We start from the raw sequence: 22,412 nt of genomic DNA, 5'->3' as shown, positions 1-22,412 counted from the left end.
TGTTATTAGCTGTAAATTCTTTTCCCTATATCAATAGTTTGCCCCACAATGCTATTTGGTGTGGCATCTGATAAGGTAAAATTTCAGATCAGCTGCCCCAGTGAAGCTGTGAAGGTTGATTATTTTAGAAGGAAACAGCAGGGGCAGTGCAAAGACCCCATTGCTATGCAACAGTGATGACACATGCAAATTAACATGTCAAATGAAATTTGTTCTAAGTTTCATTTTATTATAACACTAATTTCTTTTCACTTAAATCTGAACAAACATACATAAATCAGTGTTGCCAATTTGGTCATTAAAAATTAAAAGGAATTATTACTTCCAAAACCTCTCTTCCTGTGCCAAGTTAAAGGAGATAAAACACCTGCTAGAAACTAAAAAGAAAGAGGCAAAGCTCAACAATTTGTCTACTTGTTTATTCTGTTCTTAAAAAAAAAAAAAGAGGTCAGGGATGGAGGGGAAATAACTCATAAACACTGTGAAAAGGAACCAAGACTCCAAGACTTGAGTGTACTCCCCTTACCCTCAACCTCAGTTCTTCGAGATTCCCACCCACCCAATTTTCTTTTGAACAAGACACCCAAATCAGCAGCAAAGGAACACTGAGATTTTTGAACACTGGGAATAGGAGGGGGGAAAGTCCAAAAATAGGAGTTTGGAAGAAAACGGAAGGAACAAGGGAGGCTAGGCTCTGGTGGACAGAATTGGTCCATGAGAGGTGGAGGTAAGCCAGTATGGGGAGATACCCCTCCTGACCGCTGCCCGTATTCCCCAGGACCCAGAGAGCCCCATGGTTTGTTCTGCAGTCCATTCCCTATTCCCCAAAAGCATCACAGGCCTAGCTCCAAGTCTTCTAGCTCCTCCTCCAACACCCTCCTCCTCGCTAGCTTCTCCAGCTGCTCTTTGCTGGGCTGGCTGATTTCCCCAGCCTGGATCCGTTGCTGCAACTCTTCCACCTGCCGAAGCTTCTTCTTTAGGTTCTTTATCTTCTTTGCCTTCTCAGTGGTGGCAGCTGAGTCAGGCTGGTCAGAGGCAGCTGTAGGGACTGCGCGGGAGCTCTGTGAAGCACTAGGGAGTTGAGCTGTCTCTCCCAGAGACAATTTATCCAGAGTCCTGCTCAAGGCCTCTGCCTCCCCTTTCTCTTGCTGCTGCCGCCTCTTCTCCTTCCGCTTCAGGTTGCGTTTAGCTGCTTTGGAAAGGCCTGGTTCACCACCTTCAGACCTTGGGGTGATAGGAGCAGTGGCCTCAGGGCTCAACCCTGGGGGCAGTTCTGGTTTACTCTTGAAAAATTTCACATACTTGTTCTCATATCTGCAGGGAACAGGAGATGCCAACAGTTAAACAATCACTTTTGAGCCTTTTTATTTAAAATTTTTTATTTATTGATTTGAGAGTGAGAGAGAAAAACTGATTTGTTGTTCCATTTATTGATGCATTCATTGGTTGATTCCTGTATGTGCCCTGACCAAGGACCAAACTGCAACCTTGTCTATCAGTAGGATGTTCTAAGCAACTGAGCTACCTAGCAAGGGTCTTAAGCCCTTTTCCCTTTTTCTAAAAAAAAAAAAAAAGTTAATTGTTGTTCAATTACAGTTGTCTCCATTTCCCCCCCCCCATTACTCTCCCCTGCCTTACCCACCCCCCCACCTTCCACTTTCTTTTCTTTTTTAAATATTTTATTTATTTATTTTTAGAGAGAGGGGACGGAAGAGAGAGAAACATCAATGTGTGAAGGAAACATAGATTGGTTGCCTCTCAAAGGCCCCCAATCTGGAAACTGGCCTGAAACTCAGGCATGTGCTCTGACTAGGAATCGAACTAGGTACCCTTTACTTTGCAGGAGGACACCCGACCCAGAGCCACACCAGCCAGGGAGAGCCCTTTTCATAGCATTCTAAATCTCTTTATACTTTTTGCCTTTCTGCCTCCTCCTTCTCCCTTGGTCCCTCCCTAACTTTTCTGTTTTGCAGGCCCTGATGGACAGAGGCTGTAGGAACAGGACTAGTCAACCCTCCTCTTCCTTCTCAGACAGTGTTCCCCTCCTTCATTTCCTGGGGTTTGGGGGCATCAGGAGATTCTTCCTGAACTCATAGGCATGCGTGTTCTTTCTGTAAGGACCCCATTAAACACCCCTTCCTCATGCCTAACCACGCACACAGGGACCTCCTCCTGGGGCACATAGCCTTCTTTCACCCTCCGCTGCTTGCGCCAGGTCCCGTCAGGTCTCTGTGTTGAGGCGATGTACTTGCCTGAAATGAGAGAATTCAGTTGAGAATTACTCTAATTTTCAAATAGTTCCCATTGAAAGAATACACGAATGTGCGCGGCTTCCCTCAGCACCCATCTGGCCACTAAAAGGAAGCATTAAGGTAGGTATCCTTTTCTCATAGCAACCCTCAGTCCTGCTGTGATTATTATTATTTAGTGGGTGCCTGTACACTGCATAACACGCTATCCTTGCCCTCAGTGAGTTTCTATTTTTATAATCTAGTTGGTGAGACAAGATAGGCAGAGAGGAAGAGTTTAAAAAAAACAAAAACAAAAACAAGACCATAGCATGGGAACATCAAAACACAGTGAATGATTTAAGAGGCTAAAAAGGAGAAAAACCAAGGGGAAATGACTACACAGATGTTATAAGGGAAAGTTTTACTAAGATGGATCATGAAAAACAGGCCAACTTTTAGGAATCCATACTATAAATATAAAAGCATCAGTGCACAAGGACATATATAAAGAATATTTGTTCCTGCATTATTTAACAAAAAGATGAAAGCAACTTGAATGGCCATCAATATATAGATGAATGAATAGATGTTGCTCATCTACATGATGGAACACCATGCTGCTATGGAAAAGAATTTTAGATGTGCCCTGACTGGTGTGGCTCCATGAGTTGGGGGCATCGTTGCGCAAAGCAAAAGGTTGCTAGTTTGATTCCCGGTCAACATATGCCTGGGTTGCAGGTCAGGTCCCCAGTTGGGGGCTTGCAAGAAGCAACCAATGAATGTTTCTTTTTTGCATCGCTGTTTCTCTCCCTTTCTCCTTTCCTTTCCCTCTTTAAAAATAAATTAATAAAATAAAAGAGTTTTAGCCCTGGCTGGCGTGACTCAGTGGATTGAGTGCCAGCCTGTGAACCAAAGGGTCACGGGTTCAATTCCCAGTCAGGGCACATGCCTGGGTTGCAGGCCAGGTCCCCAGTAGAGGGCACATGAGAGGCAACCACACACTGCTGTTTCTCTCCCTTTCTTTCTCCCTCCTTTCCCCTCTCTAAAAAGTAAATAAAATCTTTAAAAAAAAGTATTTTACATGTAAATGCACTGACCTGAATGGTGTTCACGGTACACTAAGTGAAAAATTGAAAAATGGGTAGTGACCTTCAATATATTTTATTTCAGGATTCCCCCCTACTCTTATATTATACATTTAACTATGCAATATAAAGAATCGTGTGTTAATATCACAGAAAAGTCTTTATTGGAAGCTGTCAAGCTCACAGTGGCAGATACAAGTTTTCCAAAATTCTAATGTTCACTTGAAGGCCTGAACATTATCATTGGTAACAATATTGTCAGTTGTTTTCCTTCAAATAACAGGATCATTTCCTTCATTTTCAGGAAAATGCTTATTAGATACCCAGGTCTGAATTACCAGTTTGTCAGTGGTTCTTTCAAGTTAAAAATGCTGGCCCTGACTGGTGTGGCTCCATTCGTTGGGTGTCATGGCACAAAGCAAAGGGTCGCCAGTCCGATTTCCAGTCAGAGCACATGTCTGGGTTGTAGGCCTGGGCTCCAGAGGTGACCCATTGTTGTTTCCCTCCCTCTCTCTCCCTCCCTTCACCCCCCTCTCTAAAAATAAACAAACAAATCTTAAAAAAAAAGTAACAGTGGCCCTGGCTGGGTGGCTCCGTTGGTTGGAGCATCTTCGTGTACACCAACAGGCTGCAGGTTCGATCTCTGGTCAAAGTGGTTTCAGAGGCAACTGACGGATGTTTCTCTTTCTCTCTCCCTTCATCCCTTTCTCTAAAATAAATGAACATATCCTCAGGTGAGGATTTCAAAAAAGTTGTTCTATGAAAAGGAAGCTTATTTAGCTTTCAATTAGCAATAATTGGGCCTCGGATAAACCTCATTGGCCACGATGCTGCCACTGCGCAAAGCTGATTCAGCTTTAGCCTAGGACAGTTCCACCAGCGCTTTTCCTTGAGACACAGTCTTCAGTGTGCAGCAGAAAGTTTCATGTTTACTTCCCAGTTAGTCCACAGAGAACATTAAAAAGACGCATGACTTTCAGTTATAAGATGAAGGAAATGAAAAGAAAAACAAGCAAGGTGAATAAGTTCCAGGTTCCAGGGACCTAGCATACAGCACGGTGGCTATAGTTAACAAAGCTGTGTTGTATATTTGAAATCTGCCATGAGAATGCAGCTTTAGTGTTCTCATTGTAACAAAGCAGTAACCCTATGAAGGATGTTGTTAACTTATTGTGGTTTCACGATATACGCAAATATCAAATTACCACATTGTATACCTTAAACTTACACGTTATGTGTCAATTGTATTTCAATAAAACTAGGAAAAATAATAAAAATGTGTATTCAAGGGCCAGGGTTTATTTTTTTAAAAGATTTTATTTATTTTTATTTTTTAAAAGATTTTATTTATCTATCTCTAGAGGGGAAGGGAAGGAGAGGAGGAGAGAAATATCAATGTATGGTTGCCTCTCGTGAGTCCCCTGCTGGGAACTGGCCTGCAACCCAGGCATGTGCGGACTGGGAATCGAACTGTGATCTTGTGGTTTGCAGGCCCGCACTCAATCCACTGAGCTACGCCAGACAGGGCTCAAGGGCCAGGGTTTAACCAAAATAACATTTATTGCATCGCCAAGGATTAGGTGTAAAGTTGACATTTACTGTGAGTATATGGCAGTGAAGAATGCACTGTGTAGCTGGTGCCGCTAATTTCATTGGTGCTAAGCGTCCACAGTTTACCCACCTCTGCTTTTGCGTATCAGTGAAAATGTCAACCCAGCAAATAGGCAAATAATATCTTAGTGTATAATGAAAATAGTTACACTTGCATACCTCCAGAAAGGGTCTTAGGAAACCCCCCAAGTGTCCTGGACATTTTGAGAACCCTAGTGCAGAGTACATTCCCATTTTTTAAAAAATATTTTATTTATTTATCTTTAGAGGGGAAGGGGAGAGGAAGAGAAACATCAATGTATGGTTGCTTCTTGTGCATCCCCTGCTGGGAACTGGCCTGCAACCCAGGAATGTGCCCTGACTGGGAATCGAACCACGATTGTCTGGTTCAGAGGCCTGCACTCAAACCACTGAGCTACACCAGCCAGGGCTCCATTTTTTTTAAAACTCCTTACCAGAGGACAGGTTTATTGCCTTTGCAGGGTGGGGCAGAGGAACATCAATGTAAGAGAAGAGCACTTATTGGCTGCCTCCCACACATGCCCCAACCAGAGATAAACCTGCAACCCAGGTATGTGCTCTGGGTGGAGGAGCTTTTGGTGTATGGGCCTTTGCTCAAACCAACTACGCAACCCAGCCAGGGCTATGCCCCCATTCTTTTTGTTTCTTTTTTTTTAAATTTTATTTATTTTTAGACAGAGGTAGAAAAAAGGGAGAGAAACAATGTGTGGCTGCCTTTTGTATGCCCACCACCGGGTCCTGGCACACAACCCAGGCGTGTGCCCTAGACTGAGAATCCAACCAGCGACCCCTTGATTTGCTGGCCAGCACTCAATCACTGAGCCATACCAGCAGGGCTATGCCCCCATTCTTGTTGGGTCAAGGTGCAGCATTTAAAAGTCCAGTCTGTGTTAGGGGAAAGAGACGCGGAAGGGTATATACCAAGACGCCAAACCTTTAATGCTAGTTTCCTTAAGAGACATAACCTGAAAGAAGAGGTGGCAGAAACCATTAACAACAAATACACACACACCAGCACGTGGCAAAAGTCGGCTTACAGTTGGGAGTACTCAAAATACAGAGTTAATAAAGCTACTGTAATAATCATAAGCTGCATGTCTTGTTCCATTGAACAACTGTAAACCTACACTTGCCCATATATATGTATGTATCCTGTATTACTTTTTTAAGATTCCATTTATTTTTTTAGAGAGAGGGGAGGGAGGCAGGAGAGGGAGAGAAATACTGATGTGTGAGAGATACATTGGTCAGTTGCACACCCCCAACTAGGGACCTGGCCCGCAACCCAGGCACTTGTCCTGATCGGAACTGAACCGGCAACCTTTCAGTTTGCAGGCCGGCACTCAATTCACTGAGCACACCATCCAGGGCTCTGTTTTTTTAAGTATATGGGCCCCACATATGTACTATACATTGTTACATGATTTGGTTTTCATGTTCAAAATACAAATATCACTAATAAATTAAAAATTAAAAAATGTGTTAAAGAAAATAGATAAAATTTGACAGCTAGAGGGGATGGGAGAAAGAACAACATGAGCAAAGAAAGGTGTGGATGTGCGGACAGCAGGGGGCATTTATAGAACCGAAAGTAGAGTAGTCCAGGGCATCATGCAGTTCACATTAGGGACTAATAGGAAGACAGGCTGGAAGTAAAAAGTGGGGCCACATCTTAGAAAGCCTTAAAAACAAGGTGAAGGAACTCAGAGTTTTATCTTGTGAATGTAAGAGAATGAAGATATTGTTTGCTTAGCTGTGACAGCTTAGACAAAGGTAGAAACTGAGGAATGAAAAAGGCTGAGAGGCTTCAGGGAGGGCGGGCTGAGACTGGGTGGGGCTTTGAAGAAAGAATCAAAAATTGTGAAAAGGAAAAGAAGAATGGATTCTAAACAGAAGCTCATTCTAAACAGAAATTCAGACACAGGAATGTAGATAGAATGTTCAGGAGATGTTGAATAAACCAGTTTGGCTGGGTCAGAGGGCGGGTGTAGAGTAATTGAGGGGAGAATGTTTACTCCTGAAAGTGCCAATTAAGGGATTTAGTATCTGGCCACACAGTATGCATTCACTAAGTATCTGTCAAATGAATTAATCTTTTTTCCCAAATCAGTGCTTTAGCTACAATTAATCTGGCATGATGAGACAGTGAATTGGAACGGGAACACATCGGAGCCCTGGCCAAGTGACTCAGTTGGTCGGAGCATCATCTCATACACCAAAAGGTTGTGGGTTCCATTCCTGGTCAGGGCATATACCTAGGTTGCAGGTTTGATCCCTTCCCTCACACCGATGTTTCTCTCTTTCTCCTTTCTTCTCTATCTAAAAATCAATAAACATACCTTCAGGTGGAGATTTAAAAAAAGAGAGAAAAAACTTTGGAGGCTGGGGAAATCAGTTAGGAAAAAAAGATTGCAATAATCCTGGCATGAGGGACAGAATTGGCAGGAATAGTGAGAATGGAAGGAAGAGATTGATCCCAAGTATGTTATCAAAGAAGCAACAATACTTGGTAATTCAGTGATTGGGGGAAGGATAAAGGTTAGTAGGTTAAAGTCAGAGATAATATAAAAGACTTTTAGTTATCACAATCTTGAGAATTTAGCATAAATAGTTCCAACAGAAAAAACAAAAACAAAAAATGGGAATCATATAAAAATGGCATTACCTATAGACAGCTAAAACTTAAACTTCATATCCAGCCATACAGGAATGATTTATAATACACCCATTAAAATGATTAAAAATTTAAATCATGTGATATAAAACATAATTATATATATATACACCATGGTTTTAATTGTCATGCATACTTGTAAGTTTATTTTATTTATTTATTTTAACAAGATACATATTTATAAGTTTAGGAAAAAATGTGCAATATGAAAATTTGTTAGGATTAGATTACATTTTTTTAAAATTCCCATTATTGTTGTTATATTATAGGTTTTCAAAATATCTTATTTCAGGTTTTAAACCTAAACACCTTGGAGAATGGGTACACAAAGGAGAGTGAAATTACTTTTGACCAGGTGAGTTACAAGGACTTTAAGGAGAACACAGCATCTGTGGTGATCTTTGGGAGGTGAGCAGGATTTAGGCAGGAGGCTTGGGGCTTGGCTATGAGGAAAGGAGAAGGAAGTATTTCAGGCATTTGGGACAACATAAGCAAAGAGACAAATCGGACTAGCCACACTCCTACTCAAAATTTTTCCTGGATTCCTGTCGTCCTCAGAATATGTACATGGAAAATGGAACCACACACAAAAGGATTTCATGACCCAGTCTCTAGCCTCATAGTACACAGTTACTCATACTATCTGCTCCAGCTACTGAAATATTCACAAATCCCACCTGGGGGTGTCTCTATTTTTTACGCCTTTTTGCTTTGGCTTTGGCCTGGAATAGACTTTCCTTGAATCATATGTTAGTTCATTCCTATTGGTCTTTAAAGGTCAAGTTCTAGTATAAACTACTCAGTGAAGTCTTCCCTGATGTACCTACCCCAAGACAGGTTAAAAGCTGCCCTTTGTGCACCAGAGCCTCTGTTTTGGCCTTTATCATTCTCTAAATGTTTAACATAATTGTTTGCTTGAGAGCAGAAGCTTTGTCTTTGATCTTTGAAGCAAAGGATTTGGTCCACAAAAGACTGTAATCAATTCAAAATTAATGAACAAATAAATGTATGTATCATTTTAGGGAACAGTAAGAATCCAGGATATTTTTGGGCAAAAAGCATATGTAATGGGAAAAGAGACTAGAGGTAAATTAGAAGATGAAAGGTATCCAGTCTCCTCTTGACTTTGGACTTGAGCTTCCAATTGTGGGAGAACACTGAAGGCTAATGGGGAGTACAGATCATCATAAAGCCATGTTTTAAGATTAACCTGAAAATATGTAACATAAACTAAAGGTAGAAAAAAAAGCAGAGGTAATAGCCACAATGCAAGAAGACTTGATTTAGATGCTCTGTATGGGTGCTGAAAGGAAAAGGAAGGAAAAATTCATCATGAGGAACAAGTCAACAAGACCTGAAGGCGGCCAAGATTTGAGTGAGAGGAAATAAGTGAGATGGTGCTACTGTGGATTTAATTTGGTGATTTCCACATGTATTCTTATTTTTTCACAACATACCTGTGGGAAGTGGGGTATGCGGTAATAACATTTATTCACGCATGGATTTTAAATGTTTATTGAGCACTTATACTGTAACAGGACCTAGAGATACAACAATGAATAAAATAGGCAAGGGTCTAGCTTCCTAGCAGCATACATTCTAGTGAGAAAGAAAGGTAGTGAGAACACAAATAAACTAATTACAATATCACTTTTGAATGTGGAAAACTTGGAGAATAAAAACTATACAAAAAAAAGTCCTGAGAAGAAAATTTTGTGAAAATAACTGATTCTATTCCAGACAGGCAGTGTATGTATACATAGAATTAAGGAAAAAAGGACACTGATAAGAAACATATATTTAAGTAAATTGCCCAGAGATTACAGTTGAAGCCTTAAGGCTAGTAAAGATGGGATGTGAGGAAAGAAAGGGTAGCCCTGGCTGGTGTGGCTCAGTGGATTGAGCACCAGCTTGCAAATCAAAACATCACAGGTTTGATTCCTGGTCAGGGCATATGCCTGGGTGGCAGGCAAGGTCCCCAGGTGGGGGTGAGCAAGAGGCAAAACCAATACATTTATTTCTCACATATTGATGTTTCTCTCCCTCTTTCTCCCTCCCTTCCCAGCTCTCTAAAATAAATAATCTTCTTTCAAAAAGGCAGAAGCTTTTTGAATGGTCACCCTAACTGAAAGCCCTCAGAGATACACATAACCTATTGTCACAAAATAACACTTATATTATCCAGATTCCACTTTCTGGCCTTGATGGTATCCAAAGGTAAAGTCAAAGAGAAGGAAGAGGTTTGGTGATTCTTACCCCTAAAAATAAAATCCAAGGGCAGATTACCAAGATTTTCCAGAAACTACAGATTAGAGACTTTTAGTATAACACTTTTATAAGCTTTGTTATTTCCCCATATCTGCTGTTTTTAATCCTCAATCTGCTTCCTAAAACTAAAAGGGCTCTGTGTTCAGGGACAGCAAGATGGTGAAGACACAACACAACAAGGCCTGGGGAGAACGCCAAAGGGTTAGGTGGAAAGGACTGTTAAAGGTTTGCTGAATCCGCCCTGGCTGGTGTGGCTCAGTGGATTTGAGCACTGGCCTGGGAACCCAGGGGTCGCTGGTTTGATTCCCAGTCAGGGTACATGCTTGGGTTGGGGGCCAGGTCCCTACTGGGGGGCATGCAGGAGGCAACCACACATCGATGTTTCTCTCCCTACCCCTCTCTAAAAAATAAAATAAAATCTTTAAAAAAAGGTTCCCCGGGATCTGCTTCAAGTAAGAAAGGAGATCTGGGTCACAGATCTGAGCTTGAGGATGATCACAGGGCCAACAACTGTGAGTCCCAGGTGTAATTTCTAACACAGAGAAATATAAAAAGATCCAATTTGGAGGAATGACCAGGAAAAATGGTCATGGATCATTTTCCTGAAGTAAGAAATGGTGTCAGCAACAACAGAAAATTACTCTAGGAAACAAGTCCTACGCTATGCCGTGAAGACCAAGAGTTTTAAGTAGGGGCAGTTGATTAACAGTTGTAAGTACTGCAGAGAGATTAAGGGAAAGACTTTGCCAATTTGGAAATCTCTAGATATTTCCAAGATTATTGCCTCAGAAAAGCAGAGAAGCTGGACTAAAATTAATTAAGCACAACAAATTGCTGAAAGCCCCCTGAAGAAAAGCACTACACAAAGTGCTACAGGGAGCCAGTAAAATGGTCCCACTTTCAAGAAATTTACAGTTTAAGTCAGGGGGGGTAGGTAAGTCAGGCAAACAAGATAAAAATATAAATATCTTAAGTATTCTAAGAGACAATGATACATACTGATAGAGATTTAAACAGAATAAATGATCACACCCTGTTTAATGAGGGAAAAGTGACATAAAATCATAAAAATCTGTCTTGGCTGGTGTGGCTCAGTGGATTGAGTGCCAGCCTGCAAACTGAAAGGTCACAGGTTTGATTCCCAATTGGGGCACATGCCAGGGTTACAGGCTGAGTCCCCAGGTGGGGACGTGAGAGAGGCAACCAATGTTTCTCTCCCTCTATTGCTCCCTCCCTCCCTTCTCTCTGAAAAATAAACAAAATCCAAAAATATTAAAATTAAAAAAGTATACATGTATAAGATTTATTTTACTTTTAAAGAGGGGAAGGGAGGGGGAAAGAGAGGGAGAGAAACATCAGTGTGTGGTTGCCTCTCGTGTGCCCCCTACTGAGGACCTGGCCTGCAACCCAGGCATGGGCCCTGACTGGGAATGGAACCAGCAACCCTTTGGTTCACAGGCTGGCACTCAATACACTGAGCCATACCAGCCAAGGATATATTTTTTAAAAAATCATAAAAATCTTGATCCTAAAGACTAGGTAGTAGTAATAACAACAACAACAAATCAGTGCCTCATTATTTCTGCAGGCAGAGAAAAGGGAAAGGGAATTCTAGGGAATAACAAGCAAAACTATAGCAATGGCAAACATACAGTATGTTAAGCATAATTAGGAAAGAGTATTTATTAATAAGCAGCTACTTTAATAAATAGCTACAAGAACTTTACCTACATTACCTTACTGAATGTAGACAATGGGTACATTTTATCATCTACAGCTGAGGAAACAGTCTTCAAGAGGCTAACATGTCCAAGATCACAAAGGCACCTGCAATTTGAACTCAGTTCTTTTTTTAAGATTTTTATTTATTTATTTTTAGAGAGAGGAGAAAGGAGGGAGAAAGAGAGGGAAACATCAATGTGTGAGAGAAACATCGATTGCCTGTCACAGGTGCTCCAGATGAGGACCAGGCTCGCAACCCACCCCTGACAGAGAATCGAACTGGCCATCAGGTGGGCAGGCGCTCAATACACTGAGCCACACCAGCCAGGGCTATGAAGGAGGGTTTGTTTTTTTAAAATTTTTATTTATTTGTCTTTAGAGGGGAAGGGAAGGAAAGAAGGAGAGAAGTATCAATGTATGGTTGCCTCTTGTGAGTCCCCTGCAGGGAACTGGCCTGCAACCCAGACGTGTGCCCTGACTGGGAATCGAACCGCGATCGTGTGGTTCGCAGGCCCGAGCTCAATCCACTGAGCTACATCAGCCAGGGCTTATACACAAAAATATTGATAGAGTTCTTATAATAAAAATTCTGGAAATAATCTAAAGTCCAATGACAAAAGAAAGGTAAGAGAGGATATGTCCAAACAATAAAACATTCTGCTAGTATTATGAAAGATGTTTACAGAGTTTCTAATAGCAAGAAAAATATTAGTCATAAGATTAAGTAAAAAGGCAAGATATAAAAATGTGTGTACCATCTGATTCAAAAGTGTTTTTAAAATGCATGGGAAAAAAGATCAGAAGGATACATGACAAATTTAACAGTGGACTCTGGGTGAATGAATTTAGGTGATCACAGCAATATTTTTAGGATAAAGGAAAGTATTATTTTGTCTGGTACTTAGAATGATCCAAGTACTATGTTTGGACACAATTATGTATGTGAAGTGTGACACTTCACATACATAATTTCTTCTAACCCAAATAATAATCCTTAGATAACAGTAATAATTACAGTAATAATTACATATGTTGGGCACTTTCTATGTGCCGGGCATGTACATTATTTCATTTAAATTTTAATTCTTACAGTAATCCTATATTTAGGCTGGGTGGAGATGGGAAAAGGAGAAAAAGCGAGAACTGAAATTGCATAAACAGTAACAAAAATAATCCTGCCCTGGCTGGTGTAGCTCAATGGATTGAGTGTGGGCCTGTGAACCAAACAACCGAGGTTCGATTCCCAGTCAGGGCACATGCCTGGGTTGCAGGCCAGTTCCCAGTGGGGGATACACGAGAGGCAACCATACATTGATATTTCTCTCCCTCTCCCCTTCCCTTACCCTATAAAGATAAATAAATAAAATCTTTAATAATAATAATAATCCTATAATGTAATAGAAAAATACAATAAAATAAATTTTTTAAAATCCTATCTTTAGGAGTTATTCCCATTTCACTGCTAAGAAACCTAATGCTTAGATTTCCAAAGCCATATAGCCAACAAGTATTGAAGATGGAATAGGATAATGGCAGTGAGATTAAAAGAATATTATGACAACAGGTACGTATGTGGGACAAGGAGCAAAAGAAGAGTATATGACTCAAAACCGTATCCCAATAGCAGTAAATGCTAATTTTGGTTTCTTATATCATCCACCAATGAAAGGAACAAGGTTTCCTTGGAGAAGTGTCCGATTCTACTATTGGAGTAAAAATTAAAAAGATAACCCTGGAGTATATTCTAGCGCCAGAAAGTAAGAGAGAACTAAAACAACAAAAACACACACTTACACTGATGGGCTATGCCAAAGGGACACAGGGCCAACTAAAAGAGCTCCCCATGTCCAAAGTGGGAACTTTTGAGCAATACAATAAGTAAAACAATACTGTATTATAACCCAAGGTCCATACTGATATAAATATTAAATGACTGAATAAATACGTGGGAGAGAAGAGATAAATCTCACATGCAGAATTCTTCCAAATAATGCATGTAAATTATCCATCCTTAAAGAAGGGAGCAAAGCTCTCCACTCTTCAAATGTGGGCATTGATCTCAGACAAAAAAAAGCTGAAGGAGTTCAGCATCACCAAACCAGTATTACAAGAAATGTTAAAGGGACAAAAAGAAGAAAAAAGAAGGGGGAGGGGGAGGGAGGAGATGGAACAAGAAAGAAGAAGAAAAAAACACGAGTAAGAAAATATCAAAGAAAAAATTTCACTGACAAAGGCAAACACAGTAAAAGCAGTGGATCAACCAACACTAAACCTAGTACAAAAGTTAAAAGGTGTGAGTAGGAAGATCATGTGTAATTACAGCAATAAATTAAAAGATATATACACACACATTCACATAAAAGAAGTAAAAAATAACAACAAAAATATAAGCATGGATGGGGTGAGTAAAAATAGTAGTGATTTCAGTACCTTTCAAACTTAAGCAACCAACTCGAAACAGAGTGCTATAAACATAGCTTAATACATATGAAGCACACCATAACCACAAACCAAAATCTACATAACATAGACAAGAAACAAAGAGAAAGGAATCCAAACACAACATTACAGAAAGTCATCAACATACAAGAGAGGTAGAGAATGAAAACAATCAGAAAACAATCAATAAAATGGCAATAACTACATACTTACCAATAATTACTTTAGCTCTGGCTGGTGTGGTTTAGTGCATTGAGTGCCAGCCTGTAAACCAAAAGATCACTGGTTCGATTCCCAGTTGAGGCACATGCCTGGGTTGTGGGCCAGGTCCCCAGTTGGGGGCATGCGAGAGGCAACTAATCAATGTATTTCTCACACATCAATGTTTCTTTCCCTCTCTTCCATCCCCTTTCTCTAGAAATAAATAAGTAAAATCTTTAAAGTAATATATTTTTTAGATTTTATTTATTTATTTTTAGAGAGGGGAAAGGAGAGAGAAAGAGAGAAAAAGAAACATCAATGTGCAATCTCTTGCCTCTCACACGCCCACAACCTGGCCCACAACCCAGGCATGTGCCCTAACTGGGAATCAAACTGGGCACCTTTGGGTTTTCAAGCTGGTGCTCAAACCACTGAGCCATACTAGCCAGGGCTCAATAATCACTTTAAATTTAAATGGATTAAATGCTCCAATCAAAAGAGGGATGGATAAAGAAGGCATGGTACAGGTATACAATGGAATATTACTCAGCCATAAAAAATAATGAAATCTTACCATTTGTGACAACATGGATGGATCTAAAGGGTATTATGCTAAGTGAAATAAGCTAGACGAAGACAAATACCATATGATTTCACTTTTTAGATTCCACATGGAATGTAAAAAATAAATAAACAAACCAGAAATGAACTCATAAATATGGAGAAAAAACATAGTTTCCAGATGGGAAGTTTGTGGACTGGGTGAAAAAGGTGAACGGATTAAAAAGTACAAATTGACAATTTCACAATAGTCACGGGATTAAAAGTACAGTTTAGGGAATATAGTCAATAATATTGTAAAAATTATATATGGTGTCAGATGGGTACAAGAATTATTGGGGGATCACTTTTCAAGTTATATAAATGTCTAATCACTATACTCTACACCTGAAACTAATATAATATTGAATGTTTACTATAAATGAAAGTTTTTCTTAGGAAGGGAAAGAAATAGGTCCTGACCAGGTAATTCAGTTGGTTACAGCATAGCCCTATAAGCCAAGGTTGCAGTTCGATCCCCAGTCAGGGCACATACAAGAATCAACCAATGAAGCCCTGGCCAGTGTGGCACATTTGGTTGGAGTGTCATCCCGTAAACCAAAAGGTTACAGGTTTGATCCGCAATTAGGGCACGTATAGAAGGCAACCCTTCCTTTCTCTAAAAGCAATGAAAAAAAAATGTCCTCAGGTGAGGATTTAAAAAAAAAATCAATCAATGAATGCACAAATAAGTGGAACAACAAATCCATGTTTCTCTCTCTCTTCCCCCTCCCCAAATTCCTCTATCTCCAATCAATAAATTTAAATTTTTTTTAAAAGTATGGGCTATGAACAGTGCCTTTCTTCTAATGAATACAGTGTGGAAAGAAGAGGGAAAAAGAGTAACTTTAACAGTGGAGAAACCTTACAAACAGTACCTTAGCTAGGTGACCATGATCAATATCAACAGTAAAACATCATTATAACACTATTTACCCTTGATATGATAAAAATGTCACTTTACCTCAATGGATGATCCCCCCAAAAAGCACATAACCCCAGTCTAATTATGAGAAAAACATCAGATAAATTCCAGTAGAGGGCATCCTACAAAATACCTGACCAGTACTCCTCAAAACTGTCAAGGTCATCAAAAACAAGGAAAGCGTGAGAAATTGTCACAGCCAATATAGGAGCTTAAGGAGACATGAAAACTAATGTAATGTGATGTCCTGGATGGGATCCTGGAACAGAAAAAAAATTAGGTAAAAAGTACAGAAATCTGAATAATGTATGAACTTTAATTAATACTAATATATCAATATTGGCTCGTTAACTGCAATAACAATACCATACTGATGTAAGATGTTAATAACAGGAGAGTGTAAGGTATTTCTTTAAATCTGAAAAATTTTTAAAGATTTTATTTATTTATTTTTATAGGGGAAGGGAAGGAATGACGGAGAGAAATATCAATGTATGGTTGCCTCTCATGCATCCCCTGCTGGGAACTGGCCTGCAACCCAGGCATGTGCCCTGACTGGGAATCGAACCTTGGTTGTTTGGTTCCTAGGCCTGTGCTCAATCCACTGAGTTACACCAGCCTGGGCTGAAAATGTTTTCAAAAACAAAATTTATTTAAAACATTAAGGAGAGAAAGAAAGGAGAGAAATAATGCAAAAAAAAAAAAAAAAAAAAGCTGATCTTGGGTTGGCTAGAATAATGGTGCCTTTAAAAAGAAATAAGGGCCCTGGCTGGTGTGGCTCAGTGGATTGAGCGCAGGCCTTCGAACCAGATGATGGAGGTTCGATTCCCGGTCAAGGCACATGCCTGAGTTGCAGGCCAGTTCCCGGCAGGGGATGCACAAGAAGCAACCATACATTGATATTTCTCTCCCTCTGTCCTTCCCTTCCCCTCTAAATATAAATAAATAAAATCTTTAAAAAAAAGAAGGAAAAAAAAACTGATACTGATTTTGGTCAGGTTGTACTTGAGGTGTTGTGAGAGCATATCCATGAATGAAAGCTATTTACCAAACAATTAGAAAAGGGAATTGGCAACTCAGGAGAAGCCAGTGCTAGAAATAAAAATTGTAAGAGTTAAGGATCAAATAAGCGGACAATAAGTAGAAATAGTAATGTATAGACCTGATAGTCGAGAAATCAAGTTGTGGAAAGAAACAGAAATGATGGGCCTTGATTCTTTGATGAAATGGAAAGTGAGGGCATCTGCCACAAAAAGGATAATTAATAGGGAGCTACATAGAGGCAGAAAAGGTGGAGGAGGGCGACTTCCCTGACCCCACTATGTGGACCGGGGAACTTTGCCCAGGTGCACAAACCCCAATAAAGCTCTATATTACCTAAAAAAAAAGAAAGAAAAAGTGGGGGAAATAGCCATGATAGAATGTAAGCAAACCAAGAAAAAAGAATTGGAGCCCTGACCCCTGTCATGGCTTAGTTGGTTGGGTGTCATTCTACAAAACGAAAGGTTGCCAGTGGCTTCCTAGTCAGGGCACTTGCCTGGGTTGTGGGTTTGGTCTTCAGCAGGGGTGTGTAGGAGAGGCAACCAATCAATGTTTCTTTTCCTCTCTTTCTCCCTCCCTTCCCCTCTCTCTAAAAATAAATAAATAAAACCTTTTTCAAAAAAAGCATTGGAGAGAAGCTGTGATCTTGGCAGAAGTTAACATTAAGTTACATTATACTGCATCTGCTAGCTTCTGTGCTTTTTCTCTAGCCATATGTTGTGGCCTAGAAGCAGAAGCCAAGAAAACAGTTGATGGGTGTGACTCAAGATAATGTAAGTGCTTGCTTAGTATAGAAAATCAAAACGAAGTAAGCAATGATGAAAGCGGCTGGTTACAGAGGTCTAGCCAAGGGCAGCATCAAAACAGCTATGAAGGTAATGACAGATTCAATGAAATGGGAAAGGTCAAGAAGCAGGGAACTTGCCCTGGCTGGTGTAGCTCAGTGGATTGAGCGCGGGCCTGCGAACCACACGATCCCAGTCAGGGCACATGCCTGGGTTGCAGGCCAGTTCCCAGCAGGGGACTCATGAGAGGCAACCATACATTGATATTTCTCTCCTTCCCTTCCCCTCTAAAACAAATAAATAAAATATATTTTTTTAAAAAGCAGGGAACTTAAGGAGGGCAAAACACTGATTCCATGGATGTGAGGTGGTGAAAAACTGACTGGTAAGGAGGCTAAAATAAGTGAAAGGAGCACCAGAAGGGGAAGCTGTATCATAGGTGAGATCCAAGTTTTAGTGACTCTGATATGTAGCTAGTTTGAAAATACAACAGAGAGTCAATGGTATCATGCTGAGTAACTGTAACATCAGAGTATCCCAAAGGTGCTGGAGATACTGAGAATGAGAACAAGAAACAGAGTGGAGAAAAAAGTGATGATGGCCCTGAAGATTTAAAGAAAATGCTATAATTGCATGGCAATACCTTCCATGAGGTTTAGTGTGATAGTGGTGAATCAATAATCTGGAAGTAGGAAGAGAAAGCAAAAACACAATGTGATTTCTTCCTTTCCTCCAAATGGACATAGAGAAGAGAAGATACCCCTTGATGGGAGAGTAGGGTGAGATGTGTTATCTGGATTTTCATTACAACAGTTTAAGAAAACAGTTAAGAATAAAGAGAAGGGACCCTGGCTGGTGTAGCTCAGTGGCTTGAAGGCAGGCCTGTGAACCAAAGGATTGAGGTTCAATTCCCAGTCAGGGCATGTGCCTGGGTTGCAGGCCAGTTCCCAGCAGGGGACGCACGAGAGGCGACCATACATTGGTATTTCTCTCCCTCTCTCCTGCCCTTCCCCTATAAAGATAAATACATAAAATATTTAGAAAAAAAGAATAAAGAGAAGTATAGTGGAAACTTGAGTAGTATTTTCAAACCACGCATTAAAAGAAACTAATTGAGCCCTGACTGGTGTAGCTCAGTGGACTGAGTGAGCATGGGCTGTGAACCAAAGGGTCACCGGTTCAATTCCCTGTTAGGACACATGTTTGGGTTGCAGGCCAGGTCCCCCCAGCGAGGGCACATGAGAGGCAACCACACACTGATATTTCTCTCCCTCTCTTTCTCCTTCCCTTCCCCTGTCTCTAAAAATAAAATAAAATCTTTAAATTCTAAAAATCTTTTTAAAGTAGTTGAGGAAGGACCTACTAAGTGAAGAGATGTTGGACCACTTTGAAATGTGAGGTTGGAGAGAGGTAGCAGATACCTAGGTTGTCATTAGACACCATAGGAGTAGTGGTTGGGATGTAAAGAACATGAAAAGCAGCAAAGCAAGAAGCATAAATGGCACATTTTAAAACAGACTATATGTACCAAAGCACAAGCACAATACTTTACAGAAGACTCCACATACACAGTAAGGGCCAAAGAAAAAACTCAAACAGTAATATCTTGCCTTGCACAGCATTTCATAAATTGCTTTCACATATATTACCTTATTCACTTGTCAATGAGTAGATATCACTATGCTATGATATTTTTTTTCTAAAGATGAGAAAATTAGGAGGGGACAAAATCACAATGAAAATCTTGATTTTCGCCCTGGCTGGTGTAGCTCAGTGGATTGAGTGTGGGCCTGTGAAGCAAAGGGTTGCTGGTTCAATTCCCAGTCAGGGCACATGCCTGGGTTGCAGGCCAGATCCCCAATAGGGGATACATAAGAGGCAACCACACATTGATGTTTCTCTCCCACTTTCTCCTTCCCCTCCCCTCTCTCTAAAAATAAATAAATAAAATATTTTTTAAAAATCTTAATTTTCAGTTTTCAACACATAAAGCTCACATACACAGCAGACACTTCAGCATCTCAATCAGCAAGACTGGAAAGTCTTCTCTAGCCAGAAGGAATAGTAGGTTCTATCAGCTTGTCAGAGGGCTTGAGAAGGCACTAGACACATTCCTGGTTTGCCTCCTTCCACATTAGATCTCTCAACTCCTATCACTATCAACTGAGAAAGTAGAGAAGAAGGGTTGGGCCATTAAGAAGAAAACTCAACCTTAGAGTTATATTAAGATCCTCGTCCCTTTACACCTGTGGACCTGTGACCCGACAGTGAAGATGAAGGAGAATGGAAAAAGCACTATGTAGCAATGAAGAGATCTTCTACAGATACAGCTTCAAGAAAAAGAATTAAAACGTGGCTGGGATAGGGCAGAGTGGGGGAGGGGATGAAGGGGAGAGCAGGAAGGGGAGGGCAGGAATTGGAGGGAACTAACAGTGTGGGACCCCCGAAGGCTGGCGAACCCAAAGGAGATAGTGGAGCTTCAACTGCTAGAGAAAACATAAAAGACCCGTGAGGGTCCTGGAGTAGGGCCAGCCAGCACTAAGGACCCCAGGGTTTGGGTGACCGGAAGCAGAGACCCCCTAAACTCGAGACCAGAAGGGGGCGCAGGTGACACCCCAAAGGAGAGAATGAATGGGGAAGGCGGTCCGGAGGGCGGGGCAAAGGAGGGGCCCCGGGATGGGCGGGGCACAAACCCCTTTCCAAGTCCGAACCCCTGCCCCGAGAGCCCGGGGAAAAGCGGCTCCGCGCCTCCCGCACTCACCGCCGGTCTCGTCAGTTACATAGGGAGTCGCCATCTTGAAAACGCAAACCACTTCCGGCGTGAGCGGGCTGGGGTCCCGCCCCCCTCCCCACCGGAAGTGGAGTCCAGATCGTAGCAAGCCACCATTTTCGCCTTAAAGGGAAAGGACACAATTTCATGGACGAAGGTGGAGAAGGAAGAGGGTAGAAACTTAAGACTTTAGTAAAATAAAAGCAGTGTGCTCTTTTGCTGCCACTGATAACCATTATTTAGCGCCTGCTGCGTGTACAGCAGTCCTCTGGGAGCAGAGAGAATTCTGAGGCATAGGCCTCTCCTCGCAGGCACTCCCTCCGCCCAGGACCTGCGAGGGAAAAGGGAGCAAGGCCCACCTGCAACCCCAAACAGGGACCTAATAAATAAGGAAAATAATAATATTCTGTCCCTGGTCTGCGCCCAAGTCCCAGGACGGCTTGAGGACATGGAGCCGGTCACGCAAACTCCAGGAACGTACTGGGGCACACGTGTTGTGGGGCTAATGGAAGGCCCCCAATTCTCGCAGGAGGTAGGCAGTCGAAATCCTGTGCCAACTGCCTTCGGCCACCCTGCATCAACTCGCAGGATAGAGACCCGCGAGAAAAGGGGGAGGGCACTGCCGGTCGGTGACTTGTCTGAGCAGCCTCAGGGTTGACGGCGGCTTCCGCGGCGGAGGCGGCGGCCGGCGGAGTAGGACGGGCAGCCTTGGCCAGACCCTACCCCCTGGGGCGGCCCCGGAGGTTCAAGTGCCGAAGAGCTGATGGCTTAAGTTTGTTCTGGCCTTCGACCCCGGGAGCCTCCTCCGGCTGAGCCCCAGGGTCAAAGGGCAGGGCGAAGGTTTCTGGGCGGATCCAGTTCGTATTGTAATTAACCTCTTCCAAGTCTCTGGGCTCTGGGGATTGAAAGGGGGAGAACTCGCCTGTAATCCCGCCCGGCTCATACGGTCACACCTTTTGCAGCCCTGCCCCGCCTTCTACCTTTTCTTTATACGAACCCAAATGTTCTCCCTCCCCCGTACTTTTCTTCACCTCTTGTTCCTTCAGGGCTAAATCCTGCTAAACTCGTTTCCCCTGCGGCTTGGGAGGGGCCGGCTCCAGGTTCCTCTCCTCAGGTGTCACTTCTGCCCTCCCCCAATTCCGTATTGCTTTTCCCTTAGCAACCCTTTTACTTTCCTCCAAATACCCTAAATCGGTGTAGGTTAATTTCCAACAGTAGCGCCAGAACCAGGGAGAAGGCAAATGCTGGTGACCACCTCTAATACTAGGTTGTGTGCCCCACTTAAAAAACAAAAAACTTAGGTCAATGGCTGACTAGGAACACCCTAAGACTTTGAAATGAAGCTTCAGAAGTGTTCTGGGGTAACAACTTGCCTTCCTGTGCTCCACCTCCCTGACTTTCAGCAGAGGCCCATTTCAGAAGCTCTCAAAAAGACTATAAAAACTCATTTGTGTTAAATATACAGTTACTGCAATTGTTGTAACTGCCATTTTAAACCCCTACTCTTTCACCAATTGTGCTTGAGCCCTGCCAGGTCTAGCATCCTGTCCTTAGCCTAATGATTAGAGGAGAGGGTGTGGGATGAAACCCCTAAAAACTAAAGGGATGCATTGGTCTTGACTGTACGACACTACCTGAGGAGTACAAGTACTGACTCTAGTGGGCTGCTCCATGGACGGTTCTGCAAGAGGGAATCAATCCTAAAGTGGCGCCTGTTGACTACCCAACCCTAGGGCCTCTACGATGCCCTCAGACATCCTGCCTCAGCTCTGGGGTTGACAGGAAGTGAAACTTAGTTGTCTACCTAGCAGACCTGCCTTGGACCCAGCCCTGGGCCCCGGATGTGGCCCCCCACCCTGAGGAGGAAGAGAGGAAAGATGAGGCTGTGGAGAACAAGGCTGTTGTTTTTTCCTTTCCCTTTGTTCATTGCGGTTTCTTTCTTTGTGATTTTTATGATGTGGTTGATTAAAGAAATGAGCACCTGGAACTATAGTCATTAGACGCCTCCTCCTTAGATGTTACTTGGCCTCTCTTCCTCA

The 22,412-nt window shown here is 41.9% G+C and overlaps 1 protein-coding gene and 1 pseudogene across 3 annotated transcripts in view; both read right to left on the bottom strand.

The window, feature by feature from the left end:
• Window positions 1-411: 411 nt before the first annotated feature.
• The window catches only part of PYM1 (PYM1 exon junction complex associated factor), a 28,104-nt gene continuing 6,103 nt past the window's right edge, over window positions 412-22,412 (bottom strand). The window contains exons 1-4 of one of the 3 annotated variants that reach the window (XM_037029988.1): window positions 20,855-21,243; window positions 20,365-20,496; window positions 2,159-2,252; window positions 412-1,314 (exon numbers count right to left, since the gene is read on the bottom strand). In XM_037029988.1, the coding sequence (XP_036885883.1) occupies window positions 834-1,314; window positions 2,159-2,252; window positions 20,365-20,496; window positions 20,855-20,951 (804 nt within the window). In that variant the 5' untranslated portion in view covers window positions 20,952-21,243 and the 3' untranslated portion in view covers window positions 412-833. Of the gene's footprint in view, window positions 1,315-2,158; window positions 2,253-20,364; window positions 20,497-20,854; window positions 21,244-22,412 lie in introns of those variants that run through there. The other 2 variants (XM_037029989.1, XM_037029990.1) reach the window with 2 other exon arrangements.
• On the bottom strand, window positions 4,045-4,164 carry LOC118976037 (uncharacterized; annotated as a pseudogene).

The sequence above is a fragment of the Sturnira hondurensis genome, unplaced genomic scaffold (assembly GCF_014824575.4).
Source record: "Sturnira hondurensis isolate 20B ecotype Veracruz unplaced genomic scaffold, ASM1482457v3 Scaffold0020601, whole genome shotgun sequence".
Taxonomy (NCBI): domain Eukaryota; kingdom Metazoa; phylum Chordata; class Mammalia; order Chiroptera; family Phyllostomidae; genus Sturnira; species Sturnira hondurensis.
The sequence above is the reverse complement of the archived record's forward strand: the minus strand, read 5'-3'. Positions and strand labels throughout refer to the sequence as shown.